The 19,672-nt window shown below is 41.6% G+C and overlaps 1 protein-coding gene across 7 annotated transcripts; it reads left to right on the top strand.

Annotated features, from left to right (window-relative positions):
* The first annotated feature begins 4,205 nt into the window (after positions 1–4,205).
* On the top strand, positions 4,206–14,883 carry OSGIN2 (oxidative stress induced growth inhibitor family member 2). 7 transcript variants are annotated; one of them, XM_077351959.1, is made up of 6 exons: positions 4,206–4,456; positions 7,828–7,982; positions 9,168–9,304; positions 10,661–10,867; positions 11,613–11,704; positions 13,601–14,883. In XM_077351959.1, exons 1-6 carry the CDS (start codon positions 4,413–4,415, stop codon positions 14,643–14,645), a joined length of 1,680 nt encoding a protein of 559 aa, XP_077208074.1. In that variant the 5' UTR covers positions 4,206–4,412; the 3' UTR covers positions 14,646–14,883. The 7 variants fall into 7 exon arrangements, with proteins under 7 accessions (XP_077208074.1, XP_077208075.1, XP_077208071.1 ...); XM_077351960.1 differs by having other exon boundaries at positions 4,209–4,456; positions 10,661–10,852; XM_077351956.1 differs by lacking the exon at positions 4,206–4,456 and adding an exon at positions 4,506–4,666.
* Positions 14,884–19,672: the final 4,789 nt, after the last annotated feature.

Raw genomic sequence — 19,672 nt, 5'->3', positions numbered from 1 at the left:
TGACTTTCCTTTAGTGACAGTCTTTTAAGACTTCAAAGCTGTTAGATACGTCTACACTGTCAGTTATTCTGATGCCATTGGTAACTTTGAATACTAGAGTTGTTACAGCTTTCATGCATTGTGCTGTGTGCTCATATCCTTCCAACCGATCATCAAATACGAAGGAAAGATGAATTAGTTACAATAGGCTGCTTTCAGTTTTCAAAACTTTTCATATTTGCACTTGTGGAGGATAAACAATGGAAGAGAGATGGTGTAAATATTCTAAAATATTATCTTTACAAAAGAGCAGAGCTGATTCCTTTGCTTTATAATTAAGTGGTGTGTTTTTTTTTAAGGAGAGTTTAACGACAGAGTTTTATTTTGACTTGATTAGTAGTTTGTTCTGATATTACTTATCAAAGGAGTGCAACCAGATCTTATTAAACATAATATCAGTTTTGAAAGACTGGAATTATTACTCTGGAATCTAATACACACCAACCTGGACAGAAGTCCTAATGAATTATGTGGAACCAACTTCTCAACATGCTTGCATAAGATTAACATATTAATGTTAACCACTCTAAAGATGATAAATGGCTTGCTATCCTCACATGGATAATTAAAAGGCATAACAATGGAGTAGGGGGCCATTTACCCAAACATTTCTTCTGCCGTCTCAGTGTTCAGTCACAATACGAAGCATTTTAGGAACCTCACAGATGGATATTTACTTCCATCTGTTATCCCAGCAACAACAAACATAAGTTTTCATTGCTCCCGAATGGCCAGGCTAACGTCCTACTGCCTGTATTTGGCTGGCTGCAGGGGTATGCCTACGGCAGAGTTCTCTTTTCCCATTCAGGGTTCAGTTTGTTAATAACGTCCCTGTCACATGGTCTGGGGCAGAATGAGAAAAACTGCCCAGGAAGCCCAGAATGGAATGTAAGGCATAATCCAAGAACACAAGAGTGTATAGGTTCAAACTGGTTCAAACTGGTTTTTGTAAAAAAAAAAGAGGTAAAAATATAAATAAGCAAATTCTAATAAATAATAATTAAATAGCTGCTTTACAGCTTTTACTAAAGAAAATGTCTCAAAAAAGCAAATGTAATATTCAGCAAGATTTATCCTCTCCTACTTCACAGAAACAGGCCTTATTTGAATACATACATACATACATACATACATACATACATACATACATACATACATACATACATACGAGTATTCTTGTACTGCCTCCACACTGATATTTACCTTAGATAATCATGATAAATGCTACATGCTACAGGAATTAGAACATTCATTTCAAATACAGAGTCTGACAGATGATGACTAAGTGCAGAGAAATAACAGAGTTAAGGGACATAGCTGTACTGCCAAAATCTCTTTATCTGAAAAGAAATGTAGACAGATTTGCTGGTTTTCACAGCAGGTATACGGTATCCAATTTTTAAAAGACCAATGATTAGCCACAAAACCTTATATCCACCATATTCTGTTGTTGGGCGGAAACTTTGTGACTAAGGAAGACAATTTCTGCTATTTTTGTCTCCTAGGAACCTCAAGAACAACTTTTAGGGAGGTGGATGCTACAGCACAGAGTGTCAGAGAAGCAGGAAACACCCTGAAGTGGGAGGAATCAGTCATAGAGCCCTTTTCTTGGGGGCAGGGAGCTGACTGCCCTAAACCTCATTGCCTTTCTTTCCACCCACCCTACTTAACCATAGGCAGAACAGCAGGTTGGTAAACCACTGCAACCAACTTCAAATCCAGACATGGATATTTGGCCATGAGAGCAGGGTACAACTTCTACATACCCTTAATTCGCATCTGCTACCTGAAAGTGGGAGGAAGTATCCATCCTCGTTGCTGGGTTAGAGAGGCCTAAACTGTTTCCTTACAACAAATAAATAAGAGTTGAATTTATTTATACTCTGCATGTCTCCCCAATGGGAACACAAAGTAACCCTTTCTCCATTTTAAACGTACAACAGCCCTGTGAAGCAGGTTATGCTGATAGTGACTAACTCAAGACTACCCCTTGGACTTTCATGGCAAAATGGAAATTCAGATCTAGGTCTCCTAGATACTAGGCTAAAACTTTAACTAGCACACAATGCTGAATCCTTTCAGAAATGCTGTCCATGTGCATTGTGCATGTCACTGAACACTGATTTATTGAAGTACATTCTCTAAGTGACTGAAAATTACCTAAAAACAAAGCTGAATTTGTTATATCCATGAAAGCTTTTATATGTCGCAGAACAGCTATTTATAATGTAAAAGTGACAAGGTTTTGTTAGTGGATTAGTAGCTATTGCTTAAAAGGAATTACTGTTTATCATTTTATAATCCTGAATATGAAATGTTTGGGTTACGAATCTGGCTGTATTAACTAGAGGCCTGAGTGTGTGAGAAAGATAGCATATTTAAAAGTGATTGTTGAAACCCTCTCTTATGCATTTACAGACGTTTCATTAAATATACCTTACCATAAGGTGTATATATTGATAAAATAGCAGATCTATGCAAAGATATCCAATGCCCCTAAATGATAAATGGACACAGGACGTCTAACACTGGCACCCATTTTCCTGGTTTGAAAGAATTTTCAAAAATAATTTCTGGGTGACATAAACAGCAAGGTGCTTGCAGCTCAGTATCAAGTACCAGGCTTGTAAATCATGCTGGTGGATATTATGCATGTGTGGCATCCTAATGACACAAGACAAAGTTAGGTTGGAAGAGAAGCCAGTGTGGATGTGAGCTTGCTGGAACTGGAAGTGTGCTTTCCTTCATCTTGGGAACCTCCAAGTACAAACAAAATGTGGTGCCCCATTTTCTCCTCAAAATCCTTTAAGTAGTGAGAACTGCCCATCCACAGCCTAATGGATTATTGTTGGGGGGGGGGGGGAGAGTGGGTAGAACAGCCTTTCTCAACATTTTTAACATTGAGAACCCACTGAAACATTGTACAGGTGTGGAGAAACCTCGGAAGTGATGTCAGCAGGCCACACCTTCCTGCCACACTATAAGTGACATCACCTAGATATTCCCACCAGATGTGGCATCACCAGGCTGTCCCAACACCACAGGACATGGCAGCACAGAAATATTTTCAGATGATTTGTAAACAGAACATATATGCACCCTGGGCTGGCTACCAGTTTGCTCTTCTCCACTAAAGAAAGCCTGCAGTGGGAGCCTGCAGAAACAGGGCTGGGGCAGGCCTACACTCCTAAGTCACTTACACACACACACCCATGCCAGAAACTGGGCTGGAGCATGTCTATGGTGATCTCCCCACTCCCCACCTGCAGTTAAGTTAAAATAAGAATAAATCTCTGTGGACTCAAGTCGCTACCACATGCAACTAGCCTCAGCCAGCAAAGATTTGTACAGTTGTACCTTAGTCATGGGGGGGGGGGTCCAACATGACCATATAAGGCTCCCACCAACAAGGATTTGTATGGTCAGGGCCCCGCCCCTTCCCAAACCCTCCAGGCCCATCATAGCCATGTGGGGGGGGGTCAACATGACCATATAGGGCTTCACCTGCAAGGACTTGTATGGCTGGAGCCCCTCCTCTTCCTACTCCTACTTCCAAACCCATCATTAGCCACTGGGGGGGGGGTTCAACATTACCATATATGGTCATATCACCTTTTTTTTAATTTGAGAAAAATTATATAAAAATTAATTAGCGCCCACCCAATCATTGAAACCCTTCTGGTCCATCCCTAAACCCTAGGGGTTTCACAAACCCCTGGTTGAGAATAGTGGGGTCTTCCAGCACTGGATTTTAATGTAAAGTCCTCTGCCTCGTCCTGAAATTTCCACCAGTCAGTCCCCAGCTTTCCATCGCATCCTCCTCCTCCTCCATCCAGCCCACAACACAGGCCCAAGGGATGAAGGCGAGTCCTGCTTAACCCAGCCCTTGCCCCTCCCCCGTGGCCCTAGCAGCCCCTTGGCGCCTGGCTGGCATGGCTTCCTTGGGGGGCTGAGAATAAACCAGCGAAGTCCGGCGCGAAACTGCAGTGATTCCTAGTCCAAGGGACCGGTCCCTGAGCAGCGACAGCGGCTCTCCGCTTCCCGTGAGGCCCCACAGCGCTGGAAGTACCGGCTCGGCCTCCTCCCTCCCTCTCGCCAGAGGGCCGCTGAAGCCCCCCATCCCTTCAGGCCGCGGGGCAGGGCTACGAGCGCGCCGGCGGCCGCCTCCCGCAGAGGCTCCTCCCTTCGCTGTGAGTGGCCTAGGGCCGCCTGTGAGGCGAGAAGGCGGGAGGGACGAGAGCCAGCCAACAGCGGCCCCCAGCGCGGCGGCGGCGGCGGCGGCAGAAGAAAGAGAGAGAGAGAGAAAGAGGCGGCCACGGCGGCGGCTCCATCTCTCCTCGCCTCTCCGGCTGCCTCCCTCCCGCCAGTCCCTCATGACGGTTTGGTGCTGCCGCTGCTCCCTGGCCAGCCACTTCAGGTATCCCGCCGCCTCCGCCCCCTGCCCTGCCCGCGCCGGGCCGGCCGGGGGAAGTGGGTTTATGGGTCGGGAACGCTGCTGGGGCTCGTGGCGGCGGCTCCTCCATCCTTTGCCTTCCGGCTCCTCCCTCGCTCCGCTCCGCCCGGCCGCCCGCCGCGGGAGTTGCCGGCTGAGGCGAGGGGGAGCCCGGCGCGCCAGGCCGGCATCGCGGTACGGAGGGAGACGCGCCGGTGCGGGTAGGGGCTCCGCCGTCCTGGGCAGGGAGAAAGGCGAGGGGAAGGGAATCGGGCTCTGCGGCGGAGAGAGCGAAGCAGGCGGAGGTATGGCAGGTGCAGAGACGGGGAAGAGGAAGGAAGAAGCTCTCTCCCCCCCCCCTTCAGAAGCAGAAATTTGCATTGATTGTGAGTCACCGTTGTGGATCCCTGAAGAGACAAGAGGGGGATTTCTAAAAGTTGAACTATTTATATGGCAACGCGCCATCTGTGGATCCTGCCTCCTGCACTGCTTCAGGCCAGCACGGCTGCCCACCTAGATCTGCCTGGAACCCAGTTGGAGACAGGATTCAAAGAGAGCTTGTTGTCATATCAGTAGTCCCACCCAAGACCCACAACAGAACTGTGTTGGAGGGAGGAGACAGATGCTCAGTTCTCTCATAAATTGTTGGGTGTGTATTGTATCGGTGTGTACGTATAATATGTATTAAAGGTAAAGGTATCCCCTGTGCAAGCACCGGGTCATGTCTGACCCTTGGGGTGATGCCCTCCAGCGTTTTCATGGCAGACTCAATACGGGGTGGTTTGCCAGTGCCTTCCCCAGTCATTACCGTTTACCCCCCAGCAAGCTGGGTACTCATTTTACCGACCTCGGAAGGATGGAAGACTGAGTCAACCTTGAGCCGGCTGCTGGGATTGAACTCCCAGCCTCATGGGCAGAGCTTCAGACTGCATGTCTGCTGCCTTACCGCTGCACCACAAGAGGCTCAGTATAATAAGCATTACTCGGTACTGAAGCCTTGTTTTTAGTAATTGAGAGAGATAAAAGAGTAACTTTCCTGACCATTGTTAGGTTTGGACTTATAGACTGAATTTACAGTTGTAGTGGGAGGAGAGGGGTAGAGAAGATAACAGATTCTTTTGGTTTATTTTATAAATTGTGGGGCTTGTTAAAGGTTCTGAACTTTTATTTTAAGGTGTTGGATATAAAGGTGTGAAATAAATTCTTCCATGTGCACAGACAGGTGAGATGGTGTTCACTTGGCTTTCTGTAGTATATAAACAGAATGATCGAAGTTGTAGTTCTGGGGATGTTTTTATTAAAGCCCCAAATTGCAGGACACCTCAGATTACTTGACAATGGACTTGCATTTGTCACTCTGAATGTGGTGTGAAACCACAACAAGTTCCAGTGTCTACTGCTGCCAGATCTTCTTGTCTAACTATCAGTCTTGAAATGGCTGGTTAAAAAACTATTAGGCAACTATGTATAAGATCTTTTAATTGCATATGTGTGCATCCTGTGAAATGCATATGTTGCATCTGTAATACAGAAAAATGTGTAATTGGCATTTGTGTTACTTTTTCTTTGGATTTTAATGTAAAGTTCCATAAAAGAAAAAGTGAAAAAGACAGTACAGTGGATCACTGTATAGGGATTGCATTCTTTGGAAAATAATACAGCTTGATTTAGCTTATAGTCTGAATTTGCCAGATCTAATTTAGTAATTGTCTGGATTCTAGGTATTTGCTGAGAGTACACTATTTAAGGGTACACTAAGGAAGTATTCAAAGAAACATAAGATAATGACCAAATTGTTCAAAGCTTCCTTTTTGTGAGATAAAAATGGAAATCAAAGGGGTAATTAAGTATTAGTCATGTAAGAATCTTACTGTACTGTTTCATAAGATTGCACTGGAGTTCTCTGTGGTTACATACCGGATAGCATATTGTTCATGGAACAGTCTTGAGAAACTAAACTAATAGTTACATTATAGGCATCATTACACTAAACAGAAGTAACTTGTACTTATATATTTACCTTTTAAAATTGCTATATTCTGTGCAAACAGGATAAATAGTTTCGGTGATAGCGGATAAAATTGGTTTTTTAGGAGTTATAGGACTGAAAATTAGACACTATGATACAAAATGGTTTGTTGCGGATTGTTCATGCTGCTTTCCTTTTGAACAAAATGTTTTTTTTTTGTTTTCTTATTCTGCCAACTAATTGCAGTGCTTGCTGAGTAACATATACCATCTTGCCTGAGTTCCATATCCTGAAGAAGTATTTGGTAACTACACAGATACAATGTGGAAGGAAGTGAGAGGGAAACTAGGAAATCACAGCATAATTTTAATTTTGATAGAGTGCAAATAACTTGTCGTTTTATTTTCATGTTAATTAAATCTCATTATTCTTACTAGACACAAGGTCTGTAGGTTATCTTATCCTAGTGTTTCCTCCCCCTGTAGGCATGAGAGTAAAGGATGGGTCCAACTTGAGAAGGGTTTATAATGTAGTAGATGAATCTGCATGCTCATGTTGACAGTCTGTGATCTGTTATTGTACTAAGCATGCTAGTAAGTGCAAGATAAGTGCAGGTGTTTTAATGAATATCTGCAAGATTTGGTACAGCAAGGAGATAAACAACTGTGCTGAATTGTACCAGAGGACAATGACAATGACTGGGACTAATGTGTGCTGGTTCTGGGATTATGCTGATGCAGTTTATGGTGCAGTTCTGTGCAGGGGTCTACCCTTCTAAATCTGTTGAAGTCAGTGGGCTTAGAACAGTGTAACCTTGTTAAACGTTGCACCATTAGAACCAGAAATAGCTTCCTAAATATCATTTAGAATGTAGATTCAGTAAGCATGGAACCTGGCAGTTTCCTGGACTGTAAAGAAGGAATCAATTGTAGAACTGTATACAAGTTTCTGAGAACGTGTTTCTGAGAACGCGTCAGCTGACGCAAACAACTTTTCCTTTTAAAAAACTTAATTCTTGGGGTTTAAAGTATATAGATATTACTTCTTTAATTCAGCAAACAAGTCCTTCAGCTGATTGTCAGATGCAGAGATGTATGATAAAATACAGTCATGAGAACGAGGCAATTCTTTACAATAAAATAATCTTAGTGTCATTGAAAACATATACTTTTCCATCCTCAGGAAAATGTACGTGTTCGTAAATTCTTTTTCCCCTCGAATGGTAACAAATTAACAGTAGGTACAAAAAATGGTGTTCTACACAAATTAGTATGCACTTTGCTTAATGCCAATGAAACTTTTAATAGTTATCCTCAAAACAATGATACTGAGTTAATTTTATTAAGGAATTGTTATAATGCTAAACTATTTCCCCCCCTTTCAATAGAAACTACTGTAATCCTGAAACCGACGGACAATTTTTGAATTCCTTAGTGCAGTATTTGGGCGACAACCTTGGGACAAATGTTAAAACAATGCCGCTGCTAGAAGAAACTACTCTACCTGTAGATGCACCACTGACTTTGCCAATGGTTATAATAGGTGAGTTGTTTTCAGAGAATTTCAGCAGTAGCAGGGTTAAAATTCTGCATTAGTAAACCTATTTATATAGTGCCAACATTGCCCTATGGTCATTACATTTTTATACAATGGTCAATCGTTTTACTTAATAGTGTTTAAAAGAATTGCACTGTAATAGATATCTCTAGATAATTGCCTCTCTTTAGTATTTATTCAAATTCAGGACATACTCTTTATTCTTCTGTGAGCTGTTACCCCCACAGTAAAAGTATTCTGACTATTTTTCTGCTTCCAAAGATGTCTCCATAACAGAGCACTCTGTTCTTTAGTAGAAATATTGATATGTTTCTTAGCGAAAGTTGCAGATAACCTGTAAAACTGTGCAATTCACAGAGTACTTGGTAAATAAAAAGTGCTCTGGTTTTGTACTTGGAAACTGGACATAATTGTGATCCATAGCTTAAACTCATTTGATGCTGAGATAAATCGTTTGACTTATAATTGGAAGACATCATGTAGCCTACAAAGGGGTTGGACATCTGGTGTAATATCTTAATAGTAACTTGGAGTATGTAGCTGTTCTTTACATCAGATGATGTTTCCAAATTTGCTTTCCTTGGTGATCACCGAAGACTGCAAGCGGAAGTGGCATAAATTGTTCTGATAAGGTCTGCATTTACAAGGGGGACATACAGTTTCCTGCCATTAGGCCCATATGCTTCAAAATCAGACTTGGCATCAGCTTTCAGTGGCATGATGTTATGCAAATACTGTTCTGAAGTGCTGCTGGAACCAGTATTTTTATCATAGCACACAAATCTGCGTTGTTTTGCTTGCTAGGGGAAAAAGGCCCCCTCCTTCTACTTCCCATTTTAAACACCCCCCCCCCCAAAAAAAACCCTGGTGTTCAACAACAGTGATGTAAAGGTCAATAGTAAGGCTGGAAATTAATTCAGTACAGTATAGTAATTGCATGAAATACACTACATAATTAATACAGTACAGTAATTAACATGAAATAAACAAAATACTTGTATTTCATAATCGGATAATAGTAAACACACAAGGGACATAGTGCAGACCCAAGTTATCTCATTTATATTCAGTAGGATTTACAAGTGTGTAACTGTAGCTTGATCATGGCTATTGTTTTGGTTTATTGTAACTTTAAGCTTTAATAAGTCATGTTATGCTATTTTTAAACAGGTAATGGGCCTTCAGGAATTTGCCTCTCTTACATGTTGTCTGGATACAGGCCTTATTTGTCTTCTGAAGCTGTACATCCAAATCCAATTTTGCATAGTAAACTGAAAGAAGCTAGGCATTTGTCTCTTGTTGATCAGGTGGGTCCTTCTAACCTTATATTCAGTTTCTTAACATGCATATAAGTTTAAACAGGCAAAATATTGTCATGGGGTGGCTCTCCCTCCTCCAAACCTACGATGAGCTAAGGATGTGGGGTGTACCAGTGTTGCCAGCCCAGATTCCAGGGAGGAAGGATTGGCGAGTCTGGGAAGGTTCCACCCTGGGGGTTGGGTTGAAAGGCAGAAAAATGCCAGGCCAGGGGAAAAGGGCATGGGTGCCACCCTGGGATGACTAGAGAGTGCCCAGGTGCCGGCAGGGGGGAGGGACTTGGGTACAGTCGAACCCCCTCCTCTGAGGCTCATTAAGGAGCTTGTCTGGAGGAAACAGACCGTGGAGGGCTCTGCCTTACAGGAGTCACCCACTGAATCTCAAGACCCCAACACATATTTATTTCAATGTCTATGAAATACTTTTTTCTAATACTTCTGGTCACAAAAATGCACAGCATACCCTTAACTTGAAATAACTTGTATATTAAATGTCTAATAAGATTCATCTGATTCAACACTTTCTCTGGCAATGGCTAACCAAACACTTCTGGAAAGTTTACAAACTTTTAATACTTATTCCCAAAGCCTGGTGATCCTCTGAATATGGATGGCCAATTTTTAGGTATCCTGTTTAATAGCTTATTTATTTATTTCTTATATTTATATACCGCCCTCCCGTGTGGCTACCATGAATGTGTTTAGTCTTCCTTTAAACAAATGGGGATCATTACATTAGGTGAATCTGTAATGTTACATGATACCAAGTGGATTTATTACAAATATAGATAGATTTAGCTGTCTTGAAGGTAAGAGACAATCCAACCCTGCAAATTATTGATAGGGATTCACCAGGTATGTGACCTGCATATCTGTCTGTGGTATGCAGTATTCTGATTGGGTATGACGTTATTAAGCCCACTGATTAATGGAATGTGTTTGTATCCAGTGCAGCCAGGAAGCAGGGGGTGGGGGGCGGGTGGAATATAACCAACAAATAGTATGAGTGGGACATTTCTTGGTAATGAATTCTAGTACAGGAAACCTGAGAAGCTCAGGGAGACTGGTAAGCACTGTCTGCTCTTGTATACGTGTTCAGTGAGCCTCAGGTGAACAAAGCAGCCTTAAGCAGTCATCCTAGCTTTTGATGAACAGAACATGAAGAGACCTGGTGGGAAGATAAAAAAGTGAGTGCTGAGTCTTCAGGAATCTTATGAGGAGTGCATGGGAGTGTCATACTTGGTAAACACAGAAGTGAGACAGGCAAGAGAAGCTACAGTTCTTTTAATAAATCACACTCTTTTTTTACCCTAATAATTTCCAGTTAAATTTTCTTTTTCATCCTAGGAGTTAGAATACTTGTCCGAAGGCCTGGAAGGACGTTCTTCTAATCCCGTGGCAGTACTTTTTGACACACTGCTTCATCCAGATGCTGACTTTGGATTTGACTACCCATCTGTTCTTCACTGGGAGCTAGAACAGCAACATTATGTTCCTCATATGGTCCTTGGCAAGGGACCACCTGGTGGGGCTTGGCATGTGAGGAAACCTGTGGTTTGTACTGTTGTGACTTCTTCAGTCTCCCATTTCAGGAGAAATAGTCTATATTATGTAGAGCACTCACTGTTTTCAGAGAACAGGATAGTATGTAGTACTGGGTAGTATTGAACAGCAGCTTTGTAATCTTTGCATGCATTTTTGTATTTTTGTTTGAAAAATAGACGTATGCTATTACTTGTATAAAAAGGTAAAGGTATCCCCTGTGCAAGCACCGAGTCATGTCTGACCCTTGGGGTGACCCCCCCCCCACTAGCGTTTTCTTGGCAGACTCAATACAGGGTGGTTTGCCATTCCCTCCCCCAGTCATTACCGTTTTATCCCCTAGCAAGCTGGGTACTCATTTTACCGACCTCTGAAGGATGGAAAGCTGAGTCAACCTTGAGCCGACTGCTAGGATTGAACTCCCAGCCTCATGGTCAGAGCTTCAGACAGCATGCTGCCTGCCTTATTACTCTGCGCTACAAGAACCCCTTATTACTTGTATACGCTTGTGAAAATATGTGATGTGCTTCCAACAATGCAAGCCTATGCAGTTATTCCATGCTGAATATACATATGAAATTTCTCCAAGTTTTCATTAACCCAGCTTGGTTTAGTGGTTAGGACTCGCCATTAGGGATGCATGAAACTATTTTTTTTATTGTAATTTTGAAGTGAATGCTAGTCATTTAATTATTTTATAGACTATATGAATTTATGTAACAGTAAGCAAACTTTGGGAAATAATTTTTTTTTCCAGTCTATGGAAAGTTCTATGCTGACCATCAGTTTTGGAGATTGGATGGAGTTACCTGGATACAAGTTTAAGGACTGGGCTGCTGCTAAACGCAGGTGAGGACAATTATATAGTGTTTGATTAAGGAGAAATTATTGCTTTAAGTAAATGAAGAGCTCAAGATTTTTATGTGTTTATTTGTGATGCATCTTTTAGTGAATGGCAATTAGATATTCTATATGTTCTGTTAATATTGTGCCCACAGTGGGCTATGAGAGCAATACTTAGCTTTCATTTGCAGTAGTAGCCATTTTTATACACATTCGTAAATCCATTTATTAATCAGGTTTTCAAAACTGGGTGCAACATGCTAATACTGGGGACAGAACGGCTTTTAAATGCTGATATGCTCTATGGCATTTTCCACATTAGGAGACATACCTTGTTTTAGCCTTGCTTTGGATTTCTTTTGGACGCTACAAATTGTTTCCGCATTTGGGCTTTCCTCCCCTTATTTCCCAGGCTGAAAATCATGGCTTGCTTTCTGCACTGAGGGTGACGGAGCCAGCCTCCCATCATGCTTTGCTCCCTTCACCTTCTCAAAAAATGTGTTTTTTGCAAAATAGTGCATGCTTGCACCTTGGTTTTTGTTGTGCCCCTTAATCCCCCCATTCTCTGCCCTTGGGCACCTCTCCCTCTTCCTCCCATAGTGTCCTGAATTGAATATTTTTTAAAAACCCTTTGGAGTATCACATTATAACGCTGCTGTGCAAGACTGCTTTTTTGAAACTTAGAAACATATTGTAACAAGATCAGGTGTGGGGAAAACCTGATTGCACGCATTTCCATGTTGGGCAGCCCCAAGTCAAACCCTGTTAGATCCTGCTTGAGAAGATAAAATTGGGTTTTCTGGGGATTCCTTTGCTGCGGGGCAAGTGAGGGGGCAAATTTTAGTGCGGAAATCTAAACAGTAATACATTGGAGAATTACCCCTTGTACTTTAAGAACAGAATGCTTTTGAACTCTGTTGCCATTTTGGAGGCTGCCCGGCAACCACAACACTATTGTTGTTCCTCCCAAGGCTTCTATAAAGCAATGCCATGGGTGTGGGATTAGGGGTGATCTTGGGAGTGGCCACACAACTTGACCAGGCTGCCAGGAGAGGGATGAAGGAAAAACTGAAGACATGAGCTGATAAAAATGGTTGGGTTGTGGACAGGAAATAAAAAATGAAGCAAGAAAATGGGGACTGCCAGGGAAGGCAAAGAAAAAATAGTGGGGAAAGGAGGACACTAGGGAAAATGAGTTGCCCACCAGAAGTCCTTGTGAGTCCCCCAACTGTAGTGCTATATTAACAGAAGTTGTTGTCAAAAAACTCTTATTCAGAGTTTTGCTTATGAATGACCATTTTCCCTGTAAGGGTTATCAAAATTATAACCCTGTAGGGGTTATAAAGAACCTCTTGTGGCGCAGAGTGGTAAGCAGCAGAAATGCTATCTGAAGCTCTGCCCATGAGGCTGGGAGTTTGATCCCAGCAGCCGGCTCAAGGTTGACTCAGCCTTCTATCTTTCCGAGGTCAGTAAAATGAGTACCCAGCTTGCTGCGGGGTAAACAGTAATGACTGGGGAAGGCACTGGCAAACCACCCCATATTGAGTTTGCCATAAAAACTCTGGAGGGCGTTACCCCAAGGGTCAGACATGACTCGATGCTTGCACAGGGGATACCTTTACCTTTTAAGGGTTATAAAAATTAATTTCCAATTGGCAATTAATTTTTATAACCCTTACAGTTGTGACTGAAATATGCTCACATAATGGGTTTCTGACACATTCAGTGCAAATGTCTAAGTGAATAAAGAATGCATTTTTTATTTTAACACTAATGGCAGAACTGGAAACTTGTGTCTGAGGAATATAACTAGAAATAGGCTGATCAGTTATTCTTGGAGGTGAGGAACATGCTTTAGTTATGTGTTTGTATGTGCAAATAACCAGAGATATTTTGTTTCAGAAATATAAAATGTGACAGAGTTCTGCCAGAGGAAATTGCTAGCTACTACAAGCACTACGTTAAAGTCATGGGCCTACAGAAGAACTTCAGAGACAACATTTACATTACATCTGTATCAAGACTTTACCGAGAACAGGACCATGAAAATCAAAGCCAAGTGAAAGAACAAGTTTCAACACAGCATTTCCAAACACAAGAGCAGGATGGACAGAACCCACCGATCAAGAGAAACTGGGAAATCCGAGGTTATCAGAGAGCAGCAGATGGCTCTCATGTACCGTTCTGTTTGTTTGCTGAGAACGTGGCTCTTGCTACTGGAACCTTTGATGCTCCTGGCCGCCTACAAGTCGAAGGAGAAGATTTTCCCTTTGTCCTCCATTCCATGTCTGATTTTGGAGCTGCTTTAGGCAAAGGAATGTTACGTGGAAAAACAGATCCTGTCCTAATCATAGGTGGTGGACTCACAGCCGCTGATGCAGTTCTGTGTGCTTATAACAACAACATCCCTGCAATTCATGTATTCCGCAGAAAGGTCACTGATCCAAGTTTAATTTTCAAACAGTTGCCTAAGAAGCTTTACCCAGAATACCAGAAGGTTTACCATATGATGTGTTCTCAGTCCGTCACAAACATGGACTCTAATCTGCATTCATCTTATGTCAGTTTTCCTGAACATCGAGTACTTTCATTTCAATCCGATATGAAATGTGTCCTTCAGAATGCTGCTGGACTGAAGAAGATCTTAAAGTTCTCTGTAGCCTTAGTATTAATAGGTTCTCATCCTAACTTGTGCTTCTTAAAGGACCAAGGCCAGGGTATAGGTCATAATCCAAATGAACCAATTACGTGCAAGGGTAACCCCATTGAAATTGATCCCTACACATATGAATGCACAAAGGAACCCAATCTTTTTGCAATAGGGCCTCTGGTTGGAGATAATTTTGTACGTTTTTTAAAAGGAGGGGCACTGGGTATTGCACAGCACTTGGCTAAAAAGCAGAAGCATCAACTCATTGTTGAAAGAGGAGGGGATGGAGTACCGTAAAACAAGTAGTCACAAGTATCTTGTAGGTAGCTACTGGCATATACTAATAAGTGATCTATTAACATCTAAAAGTTATTGGCAGCCATGTTTTTGTTACACATACAAGTCCTTCATGCTTGTATTGCCTTGTAGAGGATGATGACTTACAGTATTTCAGCCTTTACAAAATACAGAAATATTGTCTGTTTTTTTTTTACTGGAATTCTTTCCAGATAAAGAGGAAATGAAAATCAGCTGACTTGCTTTGGTTTCATACCCTACTGAGAAAACATAACTACTTCTCTAGAGTCAATTTCTGCCCAGGAGTTTTTTATTAAGTGTTTTACTATAGAGAACTAAACTGAGTTCTAAGAGTAGAAACTTAACATAAATGATAAATTAAAGCAAATGTCTAGCAGTTTATTTGCAGCAAAGGCTTTATTTTGATATGGGCATATTGGCATTTATAGCAACCTACTAGCACTTTTTAATTGCCTGCAAAATAAAGATTGCTTTTTGCAAGGAGAAATGTGGTAAATTATACTTTAGATCTAGCTTTACCATGGTAACAGGAAACAGTTGTCAAGATTACATTCCTGTTCCCATTACATTTAGGAAGAATGTTATGAAGACTGGTGTAGATGTGATTTCTACTACAATAAGTGCTCTTATTATATGATCAGTGTGATGAATAGTGAATTACTAATGTAGCTCATGTACAGCTAAAACCTGAGATACAGTTTATCCTTTGCTCACTATTTGCAAAAAGTCATTCCTTAACAAAAGCAAGTATTGGGTCCTACTTATCATGAGCATAGCAAAGGTCTCAGCCTAGTCTCTCAGGTCTGAAAACAGAGAGAGTATAGGACTGAAGCCCCAATCTTTGATTGGACACACTGAGTCAGCCTCTAGTAGTGCTTGTAGAAGAGAATTTCTGTTTGCAGACTGCTTGGCACCCCCAAATCCTATTTCCTAGACTTCCTAGGGAAAAGCAGTGGGGGGGGGGGCAATGCAAGTTGACTGCAGTTGGAAGAGGGAATCAGTAAATCACACAAAAATGGAAGTATGAGCAGAGCAAGCCATATCATTTACATACAACCAAGAGAATGCTAAAGTTACTTTAGTGTCATTGAAATCTAGCACATTAAGCCGTAAACTCAGAGTCCAGTAGCACATTTAAGACCAACAAAGATTTATTCAGGGCGTGAGCTTTCGAGTGCAAGCACTCTTCATTAGACTATGATCTCCTTATGTGACAGGGAATATATAATATCATGTAAGGAGATCATAGTCTGCCGAAGAGTGCTTGCACTTGAAAGCTCACACCCTGAATAAATCTTTGTTGGTCTTAAACGTGCTACTGGACTCTGATTTTATTGTGCTACTTCAGACCAACATGGCTACCCTTTTGAATCTAACATTAAGCCATAGTTTTAAGAAGTTTTTTTATGTGCAGTCAAATATTTTTGTAGTTTTCTACTGCTGTGGCTCCATTCCTGATGAAGAAAAGTGACCTGCCTTATTAACTGGAAGCTGAAGCAGTAGAAACGGCTAAAAGAAAAAGAGGCTGCATTTACCATTTCCTTGCGTGCTTCTGTGAATTGTAGCCAGTTAAAGCTGTAAAAACCCATTGATTTCAATGAGGTTTATGCATACTTATCTTCACTTTGACAGCCGAGTGCACCACATATCAGGTCTGCATGAGCTCCTCACCCCCAAGCAGCCTCCTTTTTACTGCCTGACTTGTAAATTTGGGTTTTCGAGACTTCAGGGATAGTGGCACAAGCAACTCCACTGTGATCCAAAGAGTCCAGGATCTTCTGTGTGCAAGATTAAGCTTGTATACCTCATGGTTCATGGGGCCGTTTTCAACAGACCCCAAAATCACATGCTTGTAAATTTGAACAAGTTGAAAAGTTGGCTGGGGGGTTGGCAGTTGAGTGCATATGTTAGAGAGGAAAATGGTCCAGAAAACCCCAGTCTGGATCATCTACACCAGGGGTAGTCAAACTGCAGCCCTCCAGATGTTCATGGACTACAATTCCAATGAGCCCCTGCCAGCGTTCGCTACCCCTGATCTATACTGTGTTGTCATAGACTGCTAACCAGAAAAAATTAATAACTGCAAAACCACAAGACAGATTAAACTCCCTGCAGCTATCCTTTTGCTGCTGCTCCTGTATCACCTGCCACTGCTTGTAGCACAGCTGTAACCATGTAAAATGGCTATCCTAATTATTTTTGTTAGGAGGATCCAGAATGTTTCTAAAACAGAGGAAGAAGTTATTTATCTTGATCAGAAGCACCCATAGAATTTTAATGTGGCTGTGTTGCTCTGTTTCACGAGCCATTATAATATATGATCCATTTTTCATACTGGGACTGTGACCCCCTTCCCCCAGTCTACTGGACTACATGGTATTCCAATAATTAAACCAGAAGCAGGCAAAACACTCCTGTTTCAGCTAAGCAAAACAGAATAAGACTCTGCATGTAACTTATGGCCAAGGAAGTAGTAGATACTCAAAGATGTGTATGTTTAATACAAGGATAGCTCTAGTTAAAATAATTTACCCAACCTCCATTGTATTTCCAAATCACATGCAGCGTACTAGACTTCTGTTTGAAGAAATTCATCCAGGACCCAACTAGATGCATAGTTCTCTGGATTCTAGCCCTTGATCATCACTTAAGACTACTACATAGAGGCTACATGGTCTTTGGGCTACAGGGGGGGGTGGGAAGTCTTGATTATTTTGTGGGCTTGCAGACATGGCCTGTTTTGCATCAAGTTCCTGCACAAGGCAAAAGAGCCAGGGAATTAAATTACATACCTGCTATCAAATGCTATGCTTTCACAGCACACAGCACAACCTACAAATAGCCCCATTTAAAGCTAGTGAGAATGTTATGTCAACCATTTGGAGATAATTTATTCATATTTTTAGCATATTGAAATAGCTAGCCTCTAAAACATACTTTATGGCTGAATGCTGAAAGCAAATAGACGGTTTTTGACACTTTTAATATTAAACACCCCTATCTTGGTCATTATGCAAGCTGATATGCATTGGAATAGCTCCATACCTACACTGTTGGCATGATACTGCCCACAGTATTGCAGTGATGCAGTAATTCGCATATTTGCCTCTATTTGGTTACCACTTGGACAATACTAGAAAATCTGGCTGAATGCTAGAAAATAGATACCTCTCAAAGCTGCATGTCTAAATTTTTAATTTGCAAGGTGAACATTTGAAGTAATACCAAGAAATTAAAAGATGGTTTTGGAAACGCTGGAGAGCTGTCCTATGGTATTTTTAGGATTTGTCATTGCAAAACAACACACTTCGCTTCATTTGGTTTTAATTCCTTGGAGGCAGTAGTACAAGATTCTTTTCAGATTCAGATACCTTTATTGGCATATGATTTGATATACATATAGCAACAAGAAATGGAGTAGTACAACATTGATTTTAACTATGTGACCCAGTTGATACCTGAAGGGCAAAGCTGTTGTTTTTTTTTAATTTCCTAGGTAAGACAGCATCTTGTAAAAAACTGCCTACTTGATGAGCAACAAAGTTATGCAACTTGTCATTTCTTTTTTAAATGTTTGAAGGTTGTAAAATGTACAGAACTTTTGAAAGAGCATGTGACTTGCTTGAATTTTACAGGCGTAAGTATTTTCTACCCATGCCTTTATCCAACAATGTTTTTTCTTCAAAGAATACTGGATTCCCAATCAATTTTTGAGCTGCTTTCTAAAGCAACAGCTCATAAGATTTGGTCTACAAGTGCTGTATAAAGACCACCATTAGCATACATCCAGTTCTCTGATGCATTGTAGCTATACCACTGAGAGGGCCTACTTTGACCCAAGAACTTGTGGTGCCTGTTTATTCGACATATTAACCTTCATAAGACAGGTTCAAAAATCTCAATTTCCAAGGTTATAAAGCTAAGCAGAGAAAATTAGGACATCTGTCTCTGGCTTTAATACCATTTGTATCAGGTCCACTGAGGCTACACTGGACTGTTTGCTATTATATTGCTATCAGTCACTTACTTTCTCAAAACATAATTGATATGGCAGAGTCAATCTGTGGCTTAAAAGCAAGTAGTCAAAACCCACTTGAGTAGTTTTTCATAAGAAGAAAATTGCCCTTTACAAATAAGAGATGAATGTCTTATGAAGGAAGTTTACTGAGCAAGTATCTCACACTGAATAGCCCCAAAGTGCTAAGGCATATCAAACTGTATCTCATTTCTAAAAAAAATCAATTACAGTAACTCAAGCAATTCAAGAAGATGGGTAGGCTTATTAGGAGCATTTATTCAAAGCTGTAAACAAATAAATGAAGAATGGGTTAATATGTCAGTATGGCCCATTATGCACGGGGGGAATAACGCACATTCAGGGTGGAATGGCGGCGACTAAAATCACCGATAACGCACAGAGCCGGCTGCAACCGGCCGCAGCTTTGGTGCATGCCGCCAAAAAAGCCGCGTTCGCGAAACGCGGAAGAAAGCGCAGCTTCCGAGTGACCGGGGCGCAACCAGAAGCGGCACCGGGATCGCCACGTGCATAATCGGTTACTCTGGGTTTTGCCACCGTCGCACCCCGCCCCGTGCATAACCGGTGTGTGTCGCGTCTTCCCCCTCCGCGTTTTCCATGTGACCCGAAATCGCCATTTCGGCAGCCATGCATAATGGGCCTATCAGGAGCAAAAAATCAATTTAGATGTGAAGGATGTTTGATGTGTTTTCTACATCCTCTTACAGAGCATCAGAATCAGGGACTGACGATTCCAGTAAGAAGCCTGGGTTTTCTTCTGCAGCCTAGGATAATCTTAACAGATTTTTCATATAGTTAAAACCTTGCAAAATGGACTAGAAACTTAAATGGACAGCTATGTTGCGTTCCCAGACCTGATCAGAGATATTACCACCCACTTTGGTGTTTCAAGGCCATAACTGGAACACTGTACTGGTCAGAGACGCTGACAAATTAGGAAACATATTTTGAAATTATGCAAACCAATAAA

Source organism: Paroedura picta, chromosome 9 (assembly GCF_049243985.1).
Source record: "Paroedura picta isolate Pp20150507F chromosome 9, Ppicta_v3.0, whole genome shotgun sequence".
In the NCBI taxonomy this organism is placed as follows: domain Eukaryota; kingdom Metazoa; phylum Chordata; class Lepidosauria; order Squamata; family Gekkonidae; genus Paroedura; species Paroedura picta.
This window is presented reverse-complemented; position numbering and strand designations above follow the sequence as displayed.

Coding starts and splice junctions, on each gene's coding strand:
- OSGIN2 (XM_077351956.1), top strand. CDS start 4,518: ATGGGTCGGGAACGCTGCTGGGGCTCGTGGCGGCGGCTCCTCCATCCT. Junction 7,983..9,167: donor TTTGCCAATGGTTATAATAG/GTGAGTTGTTTT, acceptor ATTTTTAAACAG/GTAATGGGCCTTCAGGAATT. Junction 10,868..11,612: donor GGCATGTGAGGAAACCTGTG/GTTTGTACTGTT, acceptor TTTTTTTTCCAG/TCTATGGAAAGTTCTATGCT.